Raw genomic sequence first — 23020 nt, 5'->3', positions numbered from 1 at the left:
CGCTCGTGTCGCTGTTTCGAAGTGTTTGGCAGAGACCATTGGGGCGGCTGTGTCTGAGAATTCGTTTCGTACCTAGGAGCAACTTCTAACTTTCTCTTTCAGAGTTTTGCATGTTCATTCCAAGGGTCAGACGCGGAGTTCGCTTACGAGTAAAGTTAAGGCAAACTGCCTTAATGGTTCCATAGCTCAACCTCTTCCACGTCAGAATCGTAAATTGAATACGGCCAAGTTAGTGGAGAGTAAGGTGTGTGATGGTGACATTAAGGGAGCAGCACGAGTGTTATTTTCCAATGATGTCGTGGCTTCTGTCAGTCCTGAGACACTTGCGGCGCTGAGGGATAAACATCCTCTTCCAGCGCCTGACTTTTCTCTCCCGGATCCCCCGCAAGCTAGTGATGAGGCGCTTCAAGTCGTGGCACAGGACGTTTTAGGGGCCGTCATGTCCTTCCCAAATGGCTCTGCGGGGGGTTTGGACGGTCTTACTCCGCAGCACCTCAAAGACCTTTTGAGCAGTGATTGCAATGGTACTCGTGACGATCTTTTGAAGAACTTGACGGCCCTCGTGAATAAAATGCTTGCGGGTGAGGTCCCAACCAGCGTCACGGACGTCTTATATGGTGCCAATCTATGCGCTCTTCTAAAGAAGGATGGTGGTATACGGCCCATTGCTGTTGGGACCACTTTTCGTCGCCTCGTTGCTAAGATTGCCTGTCGTTCTAACTTGGACAGACTGGGTAAGGAATTTAGTCCTATTCAAGTGGGTTTCGGTTCAAGAAGTGGTTGTGAAGCCGCTGTTCACGCAGTTCGAACATATTTGGAGCGTTTGGGGGGGGAGGTGCTTTTGAAGGTCGATGTTGCGAATGCTTTTAATTCAGTTGATAGAGGCACCCTCCTAACGCAGGTCCGAGAGAAAATTCCGGAGTCGTACAAATTTGTTTGGCAGTGTTACAGCTCCCCAACTAAGCTGTTATTTAAGTCAAATCTTTTGGCCTCGTCTGTTGGCTGTCAACAGGGTGATCCTTTGGGTCCAGCAATATTTAGTCTCGCGATCCATCCCATTATAAAGGACCTCAAATCTAGATTGAATGTTTGGTACTTGGACGATGGCACGCTTGGGGGTGACGTGGATACCGTTTTGTGTGACTTACAGAGGTTAACGACAGATTTTGGTTCCATTGGCCTTTCTCTGAATTTTTCAAAGTGTGAACTTTTCATTTCCAGCACTAACCTGGAAAGGGAAAATATAGTCAACAAGTTCAGAGAGGTTGCTCCTGGGATAAAGATTGTGGATGAGAGTTCGCTTAACCTCCTTGGGTCTCCCGTTTTGGACCAATCGTTTGATGATTATGTTGAGAACAAAATTCAGAATTTCAAGTCATTTTCGGAGCGCCTATTGGAGATTAACGTTCACACGGCTTACACCATCATGCGACATTGCCTTTTTGTCCCTAAGTTTACGTACGTTCTTCGTTGTAGTCACTTCTGGAAGTTCCCTAATCTTCTTTTGAGGCTGGATGAGTTGGTAAAGGATTCCCTGGCGTCGATTTTAAACATTTCTTTTGATTCGAGGTGCTGGAGCCAGGCTACTCTGCCTATTAGGTTCGGTGGCTTGGGAATCCGAAATATCTCTAGTGTGGCGTTGCCTGCGTTTTTGGCTTCGGTGCATAGCGCGCAGGGATTGATAGGGTGTATTTTAACTTCATCTTGTGAGAATCTAGAGCCGGCGCACTGCACTGAGGCTAAAAATGTATGGTCATTGTCTTGTCCGAACACCGACCTGCCTACCAACCTTTGCTCGCAGAGGCAGTGGGACGAGCCGCTCTGTCAACTAGTACGGAATAATCTTTTTGATACGTCAACTGGCTTGGCGGAGCGTGCTCGTCTACTTGCTGCTGCGGAATGGGAGTCTGGTCAGTGGTTACTAGCCTTACCTTCTCCGTCGATAGGAACACTCCTTGATAACGTCACTTTTCGTCTGGCTGCTAGCTTGCGAGTGGGGGCGGTGACTAATGTCCCGCATCGCTGTCAATGTGGCTCCATGGTAGACAGCTTGGGTCATCATGGCCTCTCTTGTAGCAGGAGTGCTGGTCGGATTCCTCGTCACGCCAGCTTGAACGATGTCATCCGAAGGGCTCTTGTCAGCGTAAAGGTGCCTGCTATTCTGGAGCCTGTTGGTTTAGCGAGGGATGACGGCAAGAGGCCCGACGGTATGACGCTGGTGCCCTGGAGTATGGGGCGGCCTCTGGTTTGGGACGCAACGTGTGTAGACACTTTTGCCGTGTCCCACTTACCGGGCACTAGCTCTGGTGCTGGTCATGCGGCCACGACGGCTGAGGATGGCAAACGGCGCAAGTACAGCATGCTCGGCAGTGGCTACATATTTGAGCCTTTTGGGGTGGAGACGTTAGGGTCGTGGGGGCCCAGCGCCCGGCGCTTATATAAGGATTTGGCCTCGCGTTTGGTCGACGCCTCGGGTGACCAAAGGGCTGGCCAGTATTTTGCCCAGAGAATTAGCATCGCTATTCAACGGGGAAATGCGGCCAGCTTGTTGGGTACACTGCCTGCTGGCGGTGAGTTGGAGGGTGTATTTTATTTGTAGGTTTTTTTTTTTTCTTCTTATTAATGTGTATTTTTAGAGTAGTTGAGTTGACGAAGCCTGTTGCGGATTTTATCGCTGTAGTTTTTTGTGACGATGCCTGTAGCTGATTGTAAATTTGTGTTTACCTGACGAAGCCTGCGTTGCGGATATAAAAGTTTGGTCTCTGAATAAATATTACGCTCTGATGTGGTTGTTATTATAACGTAGCATACCTGATCGATGAGTTCTCTCTGCGCAGCAGACGCGGCTCGGACCAGTGCAGACGTGGCTGCGATGATGGATTTGGCGGCCTCCAGGATCATCTCGTCGAAGTTCAGGCTCTCGTCTGCCTCCTGCGGAACAGAAAGCATCTTGATATTGGATTTTATATATCTGTAGTGTTTATAATAAAGGGTAGTTTTAAAACTAGTTAAGCAAGTCAGTCTGTAACCGACCAGTACACGCTATACTGCTATTGCTGTGTTTTATTCTGAAACCTATCCTGAAACATCTCAGTGGCGACGAAAAAAGAACATACGCGTATAAAAAGTGAAGTTTTTATGATAAAAGTCAGTTATACACAAGTGAGAAGATGTTAGCAACGAATCTGGTGTTAGGTAACAGCCCGACGTTCGACCATCGCACGCAGGAGTGGGCCATATTTAAAAGTCGTTTTGCTCAGTTTTGTTTGGCGAACAAATTTACGGAGGAGACGGATAAATCTGGTGCTACACGTCGAGCGGTACTACTTTCTGCCCTGGTGGAGGACACTTTTCGCATCGCAAAGGACCTAGTGTCTCCAGCTGAGCTAGATTCGATCAGCTATAATGACCTCATTGCGAAATTAGACGGACATTTTGAAGCTAAGCGATGTGTTTTCGCCGAGCGATATTTATTCTACAAAGCGGAACAGCGTCCCGGAGAGGAATTAAACGACTGGGCGGCGCGTGTGCGCAGTCTGGCGCAATATTGTTCGTTCACTACGGAGCTCGACTCCGCGCTAAGAGACCGTTTTGTGCTTGGACTAGAAAACAGGAAGGAGAAAGAAAAACTCTTTTCCGAAGACCCAACTTCGTTGACTTTCAATAAAGCCCTGCAACTGGCGCAAAGCGTGCGCTGTGCGCGGCTGGCGGTGCATGGCAACAACAGTACGGTCAGCGCCAGCGCCGGCGCATCTGCAGATGTGTTCGCGCTGCGCCCCGCCGCGGAAGGCGATAAGAAAAAAATAAAGTGTAGTGCATGTGGATATCACGGACATTCCAAAGAACAGTGTAAATTTACTCAGTATTCGTGTAAAAAGTGCGGAAAGAAAGGCCATCTGAGCCGAGTGTGTAAATCTAAAATTAAGACCACAAATTTTTTAGCCGAGGATACTGACGATATCTGCGAAGGTATTTATGATTTTTTTCCTATCCGTTCGGTTAACGGGAAACCTATGATGCAATCTGTGTTGATTGATAACAAGTCGATTTTGTGCGAAGTTGACACCGGTAGCGCAGTGTCCGTCTTACCCGCCGATGTTTACTCAAAAACATTTAAAGTAAATTATGCCCTATGCAAGTGTAACGTAAGGCTCAATTGTTACGATGGTAATAAAATCACACCTGTGGGTTATATCTTATTACCGGTTAAGTTTGATAATCGTATAATTGAGATTAAATTTTTTATTATTGCCACGATCGATTCGCATATATCGCAATTGCCATTGCTAGGACGCGATTTTATTAGCAAATTTGACCTACATTTGTGTAACCTTAATTGTCATAGTATAAAAGAGGATCCGATGTTAAAAAAATTGCACGAAAAGTACTCGGAGGTATTTTCGGGGGAACTTGGCACATTTACTCCCTATAAAATTCATTTAAAAATTAAAAAAGATGCCGTGTTTAAGTTTTGTAAGCCTCGGACGGTACCTTTAGCGTTAAAACCTAAAGTTGAAACTGAATTGCAGAGGTTACTAGATTTAGGCATTTTGGAGAAAGTCGAACATTCCGATATAGCTACGCCAATTGTCCCCGTGTTGCGTTCGGATGGAAATATTCGAATCTGCGGTGATTACTCGGTAACCTTAAACAACATTTTATTTATTGACAATTATCCGTTACCACGAATAGAAGATTTGTTTTCTAAATTGCATGGCGGGGTGGAGTTTTCCAAATTAGACCTTTCCAGAGCTTACAATCAGCTGGTTCTAGACGAACCGTCGCGAAATTTAACCTGTATAAATACCCATAAGGGGTTATTCCGGTATACCCGTTTAGTTTTTGGCCTATCCAACGCTCCGTGCATTTTTCAACAATGCATGGACAAACTGCTAGCTGGCATTGAGGGCACGTGTATATTCTTAGATGATTTATTAATTACCGCGCCAAATAGGGAATCTCACATGGCTAGGTTGGAACAAGTTTTAAGTAGACTAAAGGATGCCGGGTTACGCGTGAAACAGGAAAAATGTGATTTTTTTAAGGATTCCGTAGAGTATTTAGGATTTGTTATTGACAAAAATGGGTTGCACAAGTCTAAAAAGAAGGTAAATGCTGTTCTAGAATGTCAACGACCTAGGAACGTCACGGAATTAAAATCTTTTCTAGGTATGCTAAATTATTATAGGACGTTTATTCCTAATGCTGCCAGTATGTTAAGTGCATTAAATCTGTTATTAAAAAAAGATTGCAAATGGCAATGGGGCGAGGCTCAAAACGAAGCTTTCGAAGCAATAAAAAAGGAGCTTGCGTCTGATAAGGTATTGGCTCACTATAACCCCGATTTGCCAACGATTGTCACTGTGGATGCGGGTCCCAAGGGTCTGGCAGCCTTATTGGCTCAAACGCAAGCGGATGGCACCGAGCGCGTCGTGGCCTACGCATCTCGGTCGTTATCTAAGAGTGAGCAAAATTATGCTCAAATTCAAAAAGAGGCGGTTGCTATAATTTTTGGAATAAAAAAATTCCACCATTACTTGTACGGTAGGCCTGAGCCTTTTATTTTAAGGACTGACCATAAGCCTTTAATTTCGATTTTTGGCTGCAAGAAAGGCGTACCGGAGTTCGCGGCTAATCGATTACAACGATATGCTCTGTTTTTATCGGCGTATAATTTTAAGATCGAGTACATTAAGAGCGCAGATAACGTAGCCGATTTCTTATCACGCGCAATAAAAGACTCGCAACTGGTTGCTAATGAGGATAATTTAGTGCAGGATGAAGCATTATTTATTAACTTCATGTATCACGACATTCATCCTATTTCTGTGGAAAATATACAAAAAGAAACTCTTAATGATCCCGTATTGAGCATAATATCAAAATATATTTTGCATGGTTGGCCTAGGAAAGTAGTTGATAGCGACCTTAAGCCATATTTTAATTGCCGTTTGCAGTTATCTTTAGAAAAAGGTTGTCTAATGAGGGGTCATAAAATCATAATACCCGTTATCTATAGGGAACGTTTATTGAATGAACTTCATAATTCACATTTTGGAGTGGTTAAGACAAAAAGTAACGCGCGTAAATATATGTGGTGGCCAAATATTGATAAACAGATTGAGGAAAAAATAGGTTCTTGCGCTATTTGTTCTTCGATCCGCGCTGCGCCACCGCGCGCACCGCTCGCGGTGTGGCCGCGGCCGCGCGCGCGCTGGCAGCGCCTGCACCTCGACATGGCGGAGCTGGCAGGCCACCGGGTGCTCGTAGCAGTGGATGCGCACTCCAAATGGGTGGAGGTTTATTTTATGTCCAGTACCGACTCGGCGAGCGTTATAGCGAAACTATGCGATATGTTCGCTAGATTCGGTTTAGTTAGAACGTTAGTAACGGATAATGCTACCAATTTTACTTCGGCGGCATTTGAGGACTTTTGCAAAAGTAATAACATAAAGCACGTAACAATTGCGCCTTACCATCCCGCGTCTAATGGTCTAGCGGAAAATAGCGTAAAGTTCATAAAAAAAGGTTTAAAAACAATCTTAGCACAAAATCTATCTAAGGTCGATTTTTACAATAAAATAAATTATTTTCTTTTTGAGTACCGAAACTCTGTCCACGGTACGACCGGACACTCCCCCGCCGAACTGATGCTAGGGCGGCCGCTGCGCTGTCGTTTCGATTCGCTCGTGCCGACATCCGACGACGTGACCGACGTCAGTCCGTCAGTATCCTCGGCTGATAAAAACGTGCTCCAAAAACAGATCTCACAGCGTAAATATTACAATGGAAGGAGGCAAATTAAATTTAATGTCGGAGACTGTGTACTCGTAAAATCATATTTTAAAAATGGCACTAAACATACATGGTTAGAAGGAACAATTTTAAGTACCATCGGCTCGTCAATGTTCAATGTTTACATTAAAAGTCTTCAAGTAACAGCTAAAAAGCATATTGATCAGCTGCTTATGTACAAAGGCAATAAGGCTTTGGAAGACGACGGCTACGATGGCGATGTGCCCGTTCTACAACCCAGTGAGCAACGTGAGGAGGTGCCCTCCGAAACCGCAGCACCGCCGCCGGCGCCGCTGCCTGCGGCTGCGGGGGAAGAGGACGACGACGCCGACATGTCCGATTGCTCGTTTTCGAGTGTCGTCTCACAAACGTCATCGCCGCGGCTTCAGGGTACCACGGCTGCCCCTGAAGTACCACCTGTTTCAATTACACCCCCCGGAGTATATGACGACGAGCCGGCTGAACCAGATGTTTTTGTGCGACGATTTCCATTAAGGAGCACAAGAAATCCAAACCCCGATTATTAATACAAAAAGTCGCCTCAGTGTGTTACTTACAATTTGTTATTAGGTGTATGGATAGTTTTACAACTATTGGTGGAGGGATGTAGTGTTTATAATAAAGGGTAGTTTTAAAACTAGTTAAGCAAGTCAGTCTGTAACCGACCAGTACACGCTATACTGCTATTGCTGTGTTTTATTCTGAAACCTATCCTGAAACATCTCAATATCAAAACTCAAAGCGCTGGTGACCTAGCGGTAAGAGCGTGCGACTTTCAATCCGGAGGTCGCGGGTTTAAACCCCGGCTCGTACCAATGAGTTTTTCGGAACTTATGTACGAAATATCATTTGATATTTACCAGTGGCTTTCGGGGAAGGAAAACATCGTGAGGAAACCGGACTAATCCCAATAAGGCCTAGTTTACCCTCTGGGTTGGAAGGTCAGATGGCAGTCGCTTTCGTAAAAACTAGTGCCTACGCCAATTCTTGGGATTCGTTGTCAAGCGGACCCCAGGCGCCCATGAACCGTGGCTAAATGCCGGGATAACGCGAGGAAAAAGAAAAAGGTATCTTCATGAAATGGAGAATTAAGTATTTCGCTAAGTACAGTCAAGTGTAAAAATATGGCTGCATACAACGTACTCAAAAATATGTCCCAAAGTTCTTAATTCACTGACATAAAGATTAAGAGTGTGGGGAAAAGTATTGCAGTCAATTTTACGACATAAAACGATTTTTACCATGACTTTGGAGTGCAAAAATTGGTAACGAGCAACAATTTGTAACAAATATTTGAAAATTTACCTGGAAAACAAATTTAGCACAAGTTACACAGAAAAGGCATGTTGACAATTTTTTAGAACTGTATTCATTTTATATATAGACACGTAATTATTACAAAAAAAAATATTTAAATTTTTTATTCATTAATTTTAAACACTAAATAGAGCTTAATTAGTTTAGTGTTTTAAGTTTGAGCCTAAACGCTCCAAGCTGTCACGTGACGTCACAAACAGATAAATAAAAAAACTGCTGCCAAAATGTCAGTCCTAGCGTAGATCAAAAGCTGTAGTATTTAATTTATTTCTCTTTCTAAAAGATAAGTATTACGTAAATAAGTATATAAGCTAAAATAATGAATAACAAGTTTTACATGTCTTATGCAGTGCCTATGTGTAAAAGAACAACAATCAAGACCCTAGAGTATAAAACAAATATTTGTTACATGATACTTACGTTGCAGTTACGAATTTTGACTTGAATTATATTGTTAATTTCGGATTATATGTATACATATTACGTTCTGCGATGATAAAAACATTTCAAAAATGAACCACAATAACATTTCACATAAAAACACTTACAGTTACAAATTAAGATGAATTATTATGAAACAACTAAAATTTTGAATGTAAATATAGCGGGCGCCGATATAACTTTTTAAATTTTATTTTTTTGTTTCCGACAGCCAACGTGGCAATGATAGTTCCATTCAGCCAAATTATTAAAAAGATTTTGGTGAAATATCGTATTATATAACATATTATTTATTTAATAACAAATAAATATATACTTTATATCATGTAATAATATTTTTTGTACGTAATAAATGTCTATTGTCGAAATAAAAAATACATACAGTTTTTGAACATCCAAACTCTTTGGTGGTGTCGTATGGATTACGGTCAGGTTTGACGACTTGTCTCTCATCTCATGACGTCACGCGCTCCGATTGGCGTTTACAGTCACGTGATACTGGGCATTATTTTAAATACTTTTGATTATTTTTAATTAATTTATTACGCATATTTACACTTGCAAAATATGATTTTCAGCATTCTAATATTCCCTGCTATGGTAAAAACATAACATGTTATATATTCGCGATTCATGTCAACATGCCTATTCGACGTAGTTTAGCGAAAAGGCTATACGAAAACCATGATGATGAAATGAATGACTTATAATGTTTTTATAGAAAGATACATTTCCCCTAGTAAAAGTAGTAGTATATAAAAGAGATCTAGCCCACTCCGGTAAGTCTTCTTTCTTCTGTGTTCTTAACTCGACGAAGCGCCAGAGTCGTTAGGTAATATGTTTGATTCCCGGGTGATACGCAGAACAACCAAGAATATCAAACATATCTCAACGACTACTGGCATTATCTTCTTTTCTTTTCTTCTCTTCTGTTCTTCGTTGGTTCAGTAGGAATTTCTTGCAATAAATAGATTCTATATTATTTTAGTGTTCATGGGTTCATTGCGTTTAGCGCAAGGGATAATTTATTATTAACCCACATCATTTGGCAGCAAGGACTTATTGGCAACCGATAAAATGATAAATAACTTTGCTTGAGAATGGTACTGTTACTATTAGTAGTACTTTATTACAATAGTGATAATTTCTAATAGTTTTTTTCATAAGTTGTTATATTTTTTGAATAAACAAGATAAGAAAATTCATTTGAAATAGCGAGGAAACCTGGAAATTAATTTCGTTGATTATTCATAAAGTCATAGTAAACTAACCTGTACTTTCATGGTCTTCCTCGGACGCAGCGAGTCTAGTTTCCTGGCGGCGGCGTCGATGGAGGCGGCCGCTCCCAGCAGCTCGTTCTCCGCGATGATGGTCGGGTCGTCGGGGTCCACCCAGTCTGAGCCTACAAACAACATTTATTATTAATGTCTTGACCAACTTCTGGGAGTTCTGGGGCCTTACCATGATGTCCTTATTGCGATTCTGTTTAGGACCTAAACTGAATCGCTAAAAGACGGTGCTATATAAGTTATATATCTCCGTCCTTAAGGACATCATGGTAAGGCCCCTGAACGGGACTTCGTCTGCGTAAACAGATAATTTTCGTAATAAAAATTATCATGTCCTCGGAATTCATTTAACTCTTTATTTATTTCTTATTTATTATAATGAGTGGGCCAAAGAAATTATCGAAATGAATTTATCGGTAGAAGGAAAACATCGTATAAGGTGCAACGGGGCAATTTTGACTGCGGTTTCAACTAATCGAAATATCTTCCATGTCTTACATTATTATCTAGAGTGACATATATGTCCAGATAGCGAAAAAGATGTGTTGTGTGAGACTCTAGTTAATAATGTAAAGCATGGAAGATATTTCGATTAGTTGAAATGATCCCGCAGTCGAAATTGTCCCGCTGCACCTTATTTGATATAACGCAAAACATGCCATAATTTTATGCTAAACGAAAATAGAGTCGGTCCAAGCTACTTAGCTTGCATCCAGTTTAATAGCACAGACTGTAGAAGTGTTATTTTATACATCATCATTTCATAGACATTTGACGTTTATGATAACACTTCCACGCTCTGTGCTATCAAACACTCTGCAGACTTAGCATGGTCTAACTCTAGGCACTTTTTTAAAGTTAGAAAAAAAACCCTGGTCACGGCACCAAATTGTAACCCTTCATGTAGTAACCCCCATACAAATTGAAAATACAAATTCCGTAGCAACGGTCGGTATGCTCTCTCATCACGCCAATATTTGGTAAATAGCATAGAGTATAAACACTTAGGTTCATACCTTTAAGCAGATCCGCAGCGGCGATAATATCAGCAACAGCGGCGGCGACGCGTCGCGACAAGTCAGGCAACTGTCGCTTGCCGTTGCCGCTGAGTACGGCTTGGAGCAACGCTCGGTAAGCCAGCGCCGCTTCCCGACCGGACTCGATGGTGCGTATGCGCAGCTCGTCGGTCTCCGCTGTGAATGCTGCCGCCTGGAATGGAAGAATTTAGTTAAACAAGGAACTAGTAAGGTCAAAAAACATATTTTGTGCATGAGGGTACTGCACTAGAATTAAAAGATTCGAGAATTGTTGTGTATTGTGATTGTGTTGTAAGGTGATAAAAATTATACTAACTCATTCTAAGCTTTGAATTAACGACTTCGATAAAATAAAGATGATAGTTATCCAGGAGAGACGCCAACAATGAGATTTTTTTGCCTAGCCTATTATGGTGTCCCACTGCTGGGCAAAAGCCTCCCCTTAATTTCCACGACTCCCGGACTCTCTTGGAACTAATACCAGTAGTAAATGACACATCAAGTTATATTAGATGCCAGTACCAAATTAGAGTGTAAAGGGAAAATTATATTCCAATTTACGACATTAAAAAACAAGGACTCTTAAGCCCCACTTAAATGGTACAAGCACTTGCATGCAATATTCGATACATGGAACTACAGAGTACAATGAATTCAGTCGATCGACCAAATAACGTTTTGTAACGAAAATTGCATGCACAATTTCTTTGAACCGTCTAAAAGGGGCTTTATAGTTTTTCCCCTGAACTGTTCAAATGTAAGTACATATTCGTACCTTGCAAGCAGCTAGCAGGTCCACAACAGTCTTCCTTCCCAAATTAGCAGCGGCAGTCAACTGGTCCTGCTTGTTACTGTTCCCGGCTGAGACCGCCTTCGCTGTGCTGACGGTCATCTGGCGCGTGCAGCGGATTAGTTCTTCTGGTGTAGCTGTGGTTTTAGGTGGTGTCGGGTTCATGAGGATCTGTAGAATTTAAATAATAATAAGTACAAAGTCATAATGACTTTCATAGTCATAAGTAGTGAACCGTAGCAACACGAGGAAGTAATATCGAAGAACTTTCGGATTAGAAGAGTCAAATTTGTGGAGAAAAGCGGCGATTTTTGTTTTACGTATGAATATTTTAAGAAGTCATTAGAAATAAAATACACACTGTAATAATAAAAAAGGGGTTACAGTTAGGTGCCGTGACCAGGATTTTAATTCAAAGTGAAATATCAACCTGTTTTCTTTGACCCCAAGTTATATTCTGCATATTTTCCTGTCTGTCTGAGAATTGCAATTCTAATTAGTTGTTTGTGGCAATATGTCTATAACACGTCCTTGTCCCTAAAGCAACAAAGGAGTGTTTACACAATAATACCACTTTGGCTGTAAATTTTTATATGATGCTGAATGTACTACTCATTTCTAGGATTCTGTACTCGAAGGGGGATAATCGTAAATCGTAATTATAGGATTATTTCTTTCTTACCTCAATCGCCTGCGAGATAGCCTCAATGGTGCTCTCAAGCGCCCTGGTTCCTCGCGTGTGCTCGTCTTCAACGGCCTTGACTGTTTTAAGTAGTGACGTCACGTTGGTCACCATCACCTGAAAAATTATTTACTTTTTAGTAAAGTAAATCAACATTTGAATACCTTGACTTGTATAGAGTTGTGCTAGAATATCCATATTATTAAGTCCTTTAAATGGAATTGTGAGATGTCAAAAAAAATTAAGACCAATAAATGTTTTAATTTTCTTGATCGTTATATTATAAATGCTAATGTAATGTGACGTTATACCCCATCAGTATCCCTTATTTTCATACTCCATTCAACTCGACAAATCAAGGCATTTCTACCCAAGTGAAAATGGGAAGCAATGACGGCAATTATAACCTACTATTTATCCCAATGTTGCCTGCTTAATATTAATATTCAAAGCTTAGGGTTGCCAGCTAAGTTTAGGATGATTTTAAAACAAGTAAAGCACCATGCCATAGCGGAAACCCATAAGCTTTCGACACCGTGAAATAAATACATAGATATAATAGACGAAGCTCACGTCAATATTGGACTTTTATTGCTAGTGAGATAATGAAAGCTTGTGGTTTTGAGTTATTCACTGGTATACCATTCAACGACGACTACGAACCTAACCATAATTTATTCTAAACACCAAAAAAAAAAACTAAAATATCATATTAAAGTTTCAAGGGCAAAATTGGCAGGGTCGCCATGTGTCGTCGTTGACTGGGGTATGGATGTCAAGCGGAACTTCCAATACCATGAGATGAACCGAAATGTGTTTAGTAATTCATACAGTCCTGAGAAACTAACGGCACATTCAATGGCTACCCCACTGGGGTACCCTTACCCTGCTAGGTAGAAATTTTGATACGAATTTGGCCTGATTCGTGTACAAATATGAAAAAAATAATCGTAGAAATATTAAGGTGTATTTTAGATATTTCAGATTAGATTCACTGAAGTGAGTAATTTCCAAGTTTTTTTGGTAAAATTTTTTTTAAACACTTGTACAGTATTACCCCACAGGGTAAAGGACACGATGAGCGTGCAGTCGCTCTTGCCCTACGAGCGAGGGAAGCATGCCACACCAAACAGACTAAACACATTTCTAGATGACACAAGAGCTGAAAATGACAAGAAGAAAGGTGATAGCTCGTGTCCGGAACACAAATCATTTCATTTTTAAATCCCTCTGGATATTTAGTAAAAAAAAACTATAGTTGTCGATTTTTAATATTCATTAAAAAAAAACGTACTTAGTTTGACCTTGATATAATTAAAGAGAAAGCTATTTATAGACGCGGTTTTCAATAACAATGAGAAAAGATTATATTTAATCAGGAAGTAGCGCTCAAAATATTTAATATTTAGATCCACTAGACTAGAGGAAATGTATTCAAGGTAATTCCTCCCATGGCCTACAAAAGCAGTGAGTATTTTGGAAGTGAGTTTTAAGTTTTTCTGTAGTATGGAAAGATAATCCAGAATTTCACAAGCTAACGCGATCTATACATATATGTATTTCATCACCATAATCATGTTTAATGTTAAAAAAAATCATAAATCGATTGATGTTTCGGACACAAGCTTAACAAATCATTATAGCACGACACTGAGGCCCGGCGTCATGCGTTAGTCGTGCGACAGACTCTGACCGATTCTTTGTTATCCGTCGCCACGTCCTCCGTCTCCGTGAATGACTGCCTCTTCACGTCTTCCAGCATCTTAAGTTGCTCTTCCATCCTGCTACTTGGCTTCCTTACACTTCTTAGACTATTCCTGTATTTCACTACTGCGCGGATTTTCTTTAGCTCCTCATCAGACGTGTCTTTCTTATTTAAGATAGCTTCGTAGAAATTCCACCAGTTATCGATAGAACCGAACTGGTGCTCTCTATTTTTGAGAATGTCTTCGTAAATCGACCACCAGTTATTGGCGTAATATTCTTCTGGGTAAGTCCTAGTTAGGTCGAAGATTTCTAGACTATTTTTGGAGTTGTTGCTATTGATTTTAGAACGTTTTAGACCTGAGACGGAGACTCCGTTGGTTATTATTGTGCTGCCGTAGTGGTTTATGTTTTTAGTTAGGTTCTGGCTTGAATGGACATTTAAAATGACGTTTCTATGGAAAGTTGGTGGCGCTGACTGGGTTTCATCTCTACATAAGCTAGGTGATCTATCGTCTCTTTTAATATTTTCTTTATCATAGGTTTCTTCTTTATATTTGCGGATGATTTCTTTGTAGTATCTTTCCAACAGACAGAGCTCCTCATATGTATATTTAGATATATCAATTTGCGTATAAATATTAACAATGTCTTGAATGTTAACTTTCTTTTTACGAGCTTCTATCTGTATATTAGAAAGGGCTTTTAGCTGTTCGATTAATGGATCAAAACCTTTATAAATGAAATCTTTCTTCGCAAATTCTATTAGTTTCAAAACCATATCTTCATATTTCTTATCATATTCCAAATCTTTATTTACAGCTTTCGATTTATCGACATCATCGATAAACGTCTGTAACGTTTTCTTCTCATTCTCATACTTGTCTATCTCATTTTGGAAGTCACCTAGTACTAATTCATGTCCGCTAAATCTTTCCAATTCCTTCCTAGTTTCTTCCATTTTATCTAAATTCTTTTTAGCTATAGCCTTCCACCATTCAGAATCATCGTTCAACATCTCTTGGAAGATCACTTTGACATCTTTAGCAACAATTTCCGGGGCTACAGTGATTTCTGTGAAGCCATTTTGTTTTTCCGGACTAGGACTTTTAACTTCCACGTTTTTCTCTGGACTAGGACTTTTGACTTGAACGTTTTTATCTGGACTAGGACTTTTACTTTCTAAACTGACTGGTTTAACTTTCGTAACCTTAAATATTGGGCTCTTCAGTCTTTCTACTTTATTAGATCTAGGGAAAGTCTGTATAGATCTTATCGTCTTTGTTACTTCTTTAACATCCTCTACTTCAGAGTCCATGTCTTCAATAACTTGTGATAGCCTCTTCATTTCTTTATCAAGATCATCATTCGCTTTCAATCTCTGAATCATCGCCCTCTTACGCTTATTTTCCGCTCTTTCATTATAATCTATAAACAGATCTACTAACGTCTTTACTTCACCGAGGAGTATATTTTCTCCATACTTCAATACTCTCCAATCCATATCTAACAAGCTATTTTTCGCCGCCAAATTATACCTAATATTAAGATCGTCATCGACTTTCCTTTTCTCAGGGTTTTTCATGAATCTTTCTATATACGCGATGATTTCCTCGCAGTTATCGTGGAAGACGGACGGGGATACGTCGTCATCCTGACTGGAATAGTCTAGCAGCTTGATAAGTTCGTCTTCTTGGTCTGACTGGAAGAGATCGGTTTCGGAGTCGGCCGAGTTGTAGTCGCGTCGGCGCGGGGTGGGCAGGCTCCGGCGCTTGTCCGACAGCCGCTATTGGAAATAACACGTTAGGGCTGCTTCTGGACAGACATGGAGGATCCATTGGGAAGCTTTGGTGCCACCACTTCACTTTCGAGGAAATTGGAAAATAATTGGAAAATTTTTGGATATTTCTGGAGAATTTGAGAAGAAATAATAGAAGTTTCCATTTTGGAATTGGAAACTTCTGTTCTCATTACAATAATGTGAGAAGTTTCCGAAAATTTGACTGTTGAAACTTTCAGTCGGCACATCAGTAGTCAAATTCAGTTGTATAAAGTAAAGCGCAGTTCAAAGTTAAAATGTTTAGTTGATTAGTCAAATTACTGTTTTACGTCAGTGTTGGCACCAAACTCACTTCCGCAAAGTGGTTCTGTCACAGTTAAACAGCGTTTTCAGTCCCGCTTCAAAAAGTCCAATATTGACACAGACAACACACACATTTACCCTGGATATATACAAAACGACACAACCATGTTTAGTGCTAATACCTGAAATACAACTTACGTGACAAGTTTCTTATTTTAATTACGTGGTCAGGATTCGAACCTCACAATCCCGCAATAACCTTTTTGTAAGTTAGTAATGGCATATATCGAAAAAAAAAAAATAGTCTTCGCTTGTTTGCAGTGGAAGAAACCACAAGTCAGTCAGTTGTAGAAGAATTTTTAATTACTTTATCAATATGATGTAACAGCGCTTTAAGGATGACTCATGTTAGACCGGGCCGTGTCCGGCCCGGAACTTTCGGCGCATCGTTTTCTTTGCAAATCATCACGTGATCGCCTGTTATGTCATAGAAAAGTAAGCGCCGGAAGCTCCGGCCCGGACACGGCCCGATCTAACGTGAGTCATCCTTTACCCAGCAAAAATTAGTTTCACTATATTCTGCTTCTAAAATTTTGTTGCCCTCAAGAGTAGAAGCAAAATTGCGCCTTGCTTCAACAACTCAGATATAGAGGGTAGAGGTAAAGAGAACACTCTCTAAGTGTCCGTCATAAACCCATAAATAGGTGGCGCCACAACACCTAGAATATTTGATAAAAATTTCAAGTTACTAACAGCGAATTTCACTCTGTCAATAACGGTTAAGTTCATTTCCTATAGCTATACTAGCCCCACTCTGGAGAGATTTGGAACTATTTATAGCTGACAGCTGGACACTTTTGCAACATTTCTTCCATAAGAGAGTTTTCTCCTTACCTCCACCCTCCATAAACATAAGCTTGACGGGCACACTCTGCCTCGACATGTTATGCCACAAACTTACCTTGGCAGCATGTTTGAGCCGTTCGCAGTCGGGGTGTTTGAGTTGTTTGCCGCTGGCCGCTGTGGTGGCTGCAGCCAAGTCCCTCAAGGCCGCGCACACGTCTCGGGCGGCGTGCAGGAGTAAGACCTGGGGCTCCGGAGAGTGGGAGCCGAGGGACATGGCGCCTTGCTTCACCACTTCGCATAGTTGCACTGTGAAAAAATAGGTTTAGTTAGCATTAGTGAGGAATAAAAACTGTAGACCTAACTTCTTTTGCATGGAGGTTCATTGCGTTTCCGATTTTGGCAATAGAATCAAATATTGTGTCATAATTTTACTTGATCATTTTTTTTCCCGAGTTATTTTCATACTGTTGACCAGGTCAGAGATAATAGTTTAAGTTTGTGGTACCGACTTAGTTTTTTTTGGGATGCCCGGTTAAATATTGAATAAATTCAAAGATTCTTTTTTTTATATTTTCATTTGATATGTAAGTATTTAAAGGTGGTATTCCACCTGTCCAATTTCTTTGTCCATTGTCAGTGCGTCTCACTCTCTCATTAAAGCAACATGTGAGACGCAATACACATTGGACACAATACCACCCTAAGTGCCTAGAGCAGAAAGTTTTCAGGGTCAGTAATGTCAATGGCCAATAAAGAATTACTCCTCAAATAATAAGAAAATTCAGAACTAGAGTTAGACCAAGAAAAGTCTGCAACGATTTTGATAGCATACACAGTGCAAGTGTTATTTAAACGTCATAGTTTCATAGAAGTATGAAGAAAATATATTTCAGTTAAAAGACTTACCGATGGTAGTGACAGAGTTCTGCGCAGCATGAGCGAGCTGTTCCTGGGTGCCAGCTGCTCCCCCGACGAGGGTCTTGGTGTCTTCGACCAGCGTCTTGGCTGTCTTGAGGATGTTCTGTTAATAGACTCACCAATGGTAGTAACAGAGTTCTGCGCAGCATGAGCGAGCTGTTCCTGGGTGCCAGCTGCTCCCCCGACGAGGGTCTTGGTGTCTTCGACCAGCGTCTTGGCTGTCTTGAGGATGTTCTCGCGGTGGTCGGAGAACGTGTCGTTTTCCTTCTCAGAGTGGAGAGTGCCTGGGGAAGGAAGGTAGACATAGTTAAATTTTCTTCCTCGCGTTATCCCGGCATTTTGCCACGGCTCATGGGAGCCTGGGGTCCGCTTGACAACTAATCCTAAGAATTGACGTAAGCACTAGTTTTCACGAAAGGGACTGCCATCTGACCTTCCACATATCAGTTGAAGTCAGTCTAACCATCAAATACCACTAGTCAACCATAATAGAACTGCTTTCTATCCGCTTGTCTGGTCCTTTGCTCGTTGACTGAAGTTTATTAGTTAGAAGTTTATATCATATAAATGTGTTTACCTGCGCTAGCGAACAGGATGGTGGTGTCCAGGTCCTGTATGATGGCTGCGATGGTAGCGGCAGCGTCGATGCAGGCTTGCGTGCCGCGCGACCCGGCCTGCAGGGCGGCCAGTACTGACACCACCTAAACACAAACATTATTGTAGTTATTTTACGAAAAACATAACAAATATATGTCCCACTGCTGGGCACAGGTCTGCATTCACAAAAAAGTTGTGGCTTTCCCCACGCGAGTTCACAACAGTCGAATTTCCTCACGATGTTTGTCTTTATCGATTCTGCACAGCCGGTTTAACCAAGGTGACAATCGCTATCGCTACGACAACGAAACCTTTTGTGTCTCTCTCATATTAATATTAGTGCGACAGTGACAGTTGCGTTTCGATCGCTACTAAGCGTAAGGTATTGGCATGTTAGCTACGCGGCCTGAGTCTTTAATCGATATTTTATAGTGAAAAATCCTGTTCACGGCACCAAATTGTAACACAAAGTAAACATCCGGATAACTCAACTCGAAATATTCTTTTCACTTCACCTATTCTAAAAAGGGCTTTTTTCTTCCCCGCTAGGAGGGATCAAAGTGGCACATTTCTTCCCTGCTAGGATCAAAGTTGTACTTTCCTGTTCTAGGACACGATTTTTTCTTTCTTGCATACTATTTTTTTTTTTGGTCAAATAATACATATTTTGGAACATAACAATTTCCTCATAGTTGATGTGAAAAGCAGTATGTGTCACACGGTATCAAAATTATTTCGTCTTGGGCACTTGGATCCCTCATTACGCTCAGGATTCTATTGTAGAATCCATCGCTTCATTCAATTTACGCCCTTGACGGAAATATATCATTTTGATCCCTTGTAACACAAACTACTATTATTAACGTACCTTTTCGCTAACGCGGCGAGAGCAGTCCGCGACGAGGCGGCGGGCGTCGGTGTTGGAGTTGAGGCGACACGCCCCGCCCGCCTTTATGAGCTCGGCGGCCGCTTCGCCTAGCTCCACAACGGCTACGCGGATGCTGTAACAAATTAACAATCATGACAATTCGTATATTTCACATTTTATTATGTGGCTGTATTTTTAGTATTAGTAGTTTTTCCTTAGCAGACACCTCGCAACACATACATACATTTTTAGTTCTTTTTAAAATCAAGATTTAGGTTAGTTTTAGCTTGTATTTTCCTAAATACAAGCTAAAACTAACCAAAATCTTGATCTTGATATCTTGATAATGTAAATAATTTTTAATGTGTTGTCTCTGACTTGTGTTTGTTTTTGAATTATAATAAATTCACTTATTAAAGCCTTCTAACTTTTTAACTTACAGACCGATCCTGAAAAAAGTTATTCATTTAATCTACTTTCCCGTCGAATACCTACTGCTTAATGCAGATACTGGGCAAAGAACACTCAAGATATCGTCTAATTAACAAACGTGAAAAGTGCACCCTAAGACTTCATTCATTCGGTCGATTAATAGCCTCTTGAATTATTAATAGTTTTTTTTTTAAATTGATATCAGTACTTAAGTGTATTCATCCTTACTTGTCCTATCATGTAAACAAACACTTCTCGAAGACATTATAACACTTTTCTCTGGAATTACACAATAATCATCACTTAAGATGTTGTTGTATACTTAAAGAAACTCACAAAGTATTGAAATCAACCAAATAACCACTGAAAAATATCATTTCTAATAAGATTTTCATCAATAATCGCAGTAACGAACGGATCACCTCAAAATCATCAGACATTACAATGTCTAGATTCTCTATGAATCGTATTGTTGGAATGCCACTTTGACGTCACGTTTGTTTACATGATAAGACACGTAAGAATGAATTAATACACTTCATAGGCTATTCCACAATTACAAACGTGTGAAAATGCTAGCTGACATATTGGTGACATGGCTGTGTTGTAGTTTGAGAGGCCTACCTGTTGGCGACATCGGCGTTGGGCGTGGTGGCCGAGGCGCCCACGCTGTCCTGCGCGAGCTGTTCGTACTTGACGCACAGCTCGTTCCCGAGCACCACCAGCCGGCTGGCGTCCGTCGCCGCCTTCGCCGTCTGTACTCAACATCAACATTTCATAACTTATAAACTGAAATAAATGGCATATACTAAGAAAAAGCACTTTTCGACCCCATCGGCCATCTTCTCTGCGTGCAATATGGCCTGCCCATTGCCACTTCAGCTTGCTAATCCGGTGGGCTATGTCGGTGACTTTAGTTCGTCTACGGACTAGCAAGCGCAGCGTAGGACGTCCACCCACAAGATGGACAGACGACCTTGTTAAGGCCGCCGGAAGACGCTGGATGCGGATCGCTTCCAACCGGTACGAATGGAGGTCCAAGGGGGAGGCCTATGTTCAGCAGTGGACGTCTTATGGCTGAGATGATGATGATGATGATGATGACTATGAAAAAGTGACCAAGGCCTCAAGTGCCCCAGGGTGGAATCAAACCAGCGTCCTCTGCTATCGCGGCAGGTGCCTGCGCCATTCGGCCACCGGGCCACAGCGGCATAGGTCGAATTTTTCCAAGTATATGCACTTCTTACTGAAGGCTTAAGGCACCCCCTGGCCATCCCTAAGGTAGAACAGTACGGTTCGGACCTTCTAACTGGATCATCTCAGGTGATACCGAGTTAACGAGAGAGATGGCGCTGCCAATTAATACTATTAGAAGTATTAGAACAAATAAAATTATTTTCAGAAAATATTATAATTTGTTTTTATTTCAATTAGAAACACTACTATATAAATTATAAACTGAAATAAAGTACTTCTAAACTACTGAACTAAAGTAACTAACTAACTGAAGCTAACTGAAATAAAGTATTTAATAAGTTTTTGGCAAAATTTCATTTTTGGTACAAGCTTTTATCGCTGACTGTATTTTGTCCAAACACAAGTCTAGTATGCGTTGTGTTATCACAGAGTTCCCATGGCCACTTCCTGTCTCCATCATCAGATCAGCTCCATGTCATCATAATATTGCATTGTCATGAGATTTACATACCTATGTATGCAAAAATTCAGCTGAATCGGAAAGTGGGTCAAATTTAACTTCCAAGATTTGACCTTTACTAACATACTTAGACATACTAACACGGCAAGTTAAAAAAAGCTTGTAAAATGCCATTATAGGGGCCGTGCGCGTTGGAGGGTCTGCCATCTTGTGGCCTGAGTCGGAAACATACACTATACATTGACTGTGACATTGACACTTCACGCCAAAGCAAGTGATGCCCTCTACAGTTTACATAAGTTTTCTTATGCATTGTAGGTTCTGCCATCTTGTGGGCTATATTGGAAGCAAAAACTTAACATTTACTCTTCGCGCCAATATAAACAGGGGTGTCCTGCCCCCTACAGTTTATGCACGCTTCCTATCCCTACTAATATTGTAAATGCGATCTATCTGTTATGTTTTTGCTTCAAACGCTGAATCGATAGATATAGTTTTGGAATGGAGGCAGTTTTAAGTCTCGGGGAAGGACATTGGATAGTTTTTTTCACAAAAAAGCATGATTCCACGCAGACGATATCGCGGCCAGAAGCTATAATAAATATTCTTTTAGGGCTGATTTAGACGGCGCGCGGACTCGCATGCCATTTTAGTTACATTGCGGACTGCTGGTTATGTCCAATTCAACCGACCGACTAAAACCCGCAATGTAATGAAACTCGCAGGCGAGTTCTCGCATCGTTTAAATGAGCCCTAAGTGCGTGAAAAATAGAGATGAGAGTGGCATGCCAGTGGCTCACCATGTCAGTGGCAAGGCGGGCGATCTCCTTGGCGGTGCCGACCATCCTCGTCTGGTAGTCGACGAACGAGTCCGTCTCGTCGAACGACCCCACCAGCGATAGTCTGAAACAACGAACATAAATATTTATTGAAGAAGTTCTTTAGGCGCGTTGGGCAATTTTTGAGATGGGAAAAAACCTTTGAACTCGCGACACTGGTACCGTTACCGTAACCGACACTGTTACCGTTGCCGTAACCAACACCTCTGTATTATAAGTATATATGAAGTTACTACAGAAAGGCGTCAATATTGCAATTCATTTTTGGCAACCGTATTAATAACCGGATGTATCATATTGTGCACTCGGGTATGGTATCCGCCATGTGTATCCCTTGCTTTTAGATTAAATTGTCTTAAAGGGCCTCTGCGCTGTTCGCTTCGGCCCCACGTACGCCTCCCAAAGGTCCGGGACCCCAGTCCCGAGATATGGAAAAGACACACAATATAAATGATAATTCAGCCTATATACGTCCCACTGCTGGGCACAGGCCTCCTCATGCCCAAACCCTCTGGGGCAACCCGTATTATGGTCCAAAAAAGCGCTATCATTTATCAATAACTGCTGGCTGAACCCACGACACCTTAATAGTTTCAAAATAAATGGCAAATAAGACATAGTTCAATCATGCATTGTGTTATGTTTTATCTGCAAATAAAATATTGATTGATTGATTGATAGATAATAACGGGCCGAACGGAGTCACAGCTCGAGGCAGACTTTCG

The 23020-nt window shown here is 41.3% G+C and overlaps 1 protein-coding gene across 1 annotated transcript in view; it reads right to left on the bottom strand.

Moving 5' to 3' along the window:
• Positions 1–23020, bottom strand: part of LOC134802714 (talin-1) — a 147918-nt gene that overhangs the window by 12600 nt on the left and 112298 nt on the right. Inside the window, exons 45-56 of the mRNA XM_063775359.1 lie at positions 22257–22359; positions 20424–20554; positions 19368–19500; positions 18480–18603; positions 18022–18186; positions 17100–17290; positions 14045–15841; positions 12352–12468; positions 11655–11840; positions 10859–11051; positions 9825–9955; positions 2812–2931 (exon numbers count right to left, since the gene is read on the bottom strand). Of these exons, the coding sequence (XP_063631429.1) occupies positions 2812–2931; positions 9825–9955; positions 10859–11051; positions 11655–11840; positions 12352–12468; positions 14045–15841; positions 17100–17290; positions 18022–18186; positions 18480–18603; positions 19368–19500; positions 20424–20554; positions 22257–22359 (3391 nt within the window). The remainder of the gene's footprint in view (positions 1–2811; positions 2932–9824; positions 9956–10858; positions 11052–11654; positions 11841–12351; positions 12469–14044; positions 15842–17099; positions 17291–18021; positions 18187–18479; positions 18604–19367; positions 19501–20423; positions 20555–22256; positions 22360–23020) is intronic.

This window comes from Cydia splendana, chromosome 25 (genome assembly GCF_910591565.1).
Source record: "Cydia splendana chromosome 25, ilCydSple1.2, whole genome shotgun sequence".
In the NCBI taxonomy this organism is placed as follows: Eukaryota; Metazoa; Arthropoda; class Insecta; order Lepidoptera; family Tortricidae; genus Cydia; species Cydia splendana.
The sequence above is the reverse complement of the archived record's forward strand: the minus strand, read 5'-3'. Positions and strand labels throughout refer to the sequence as shown.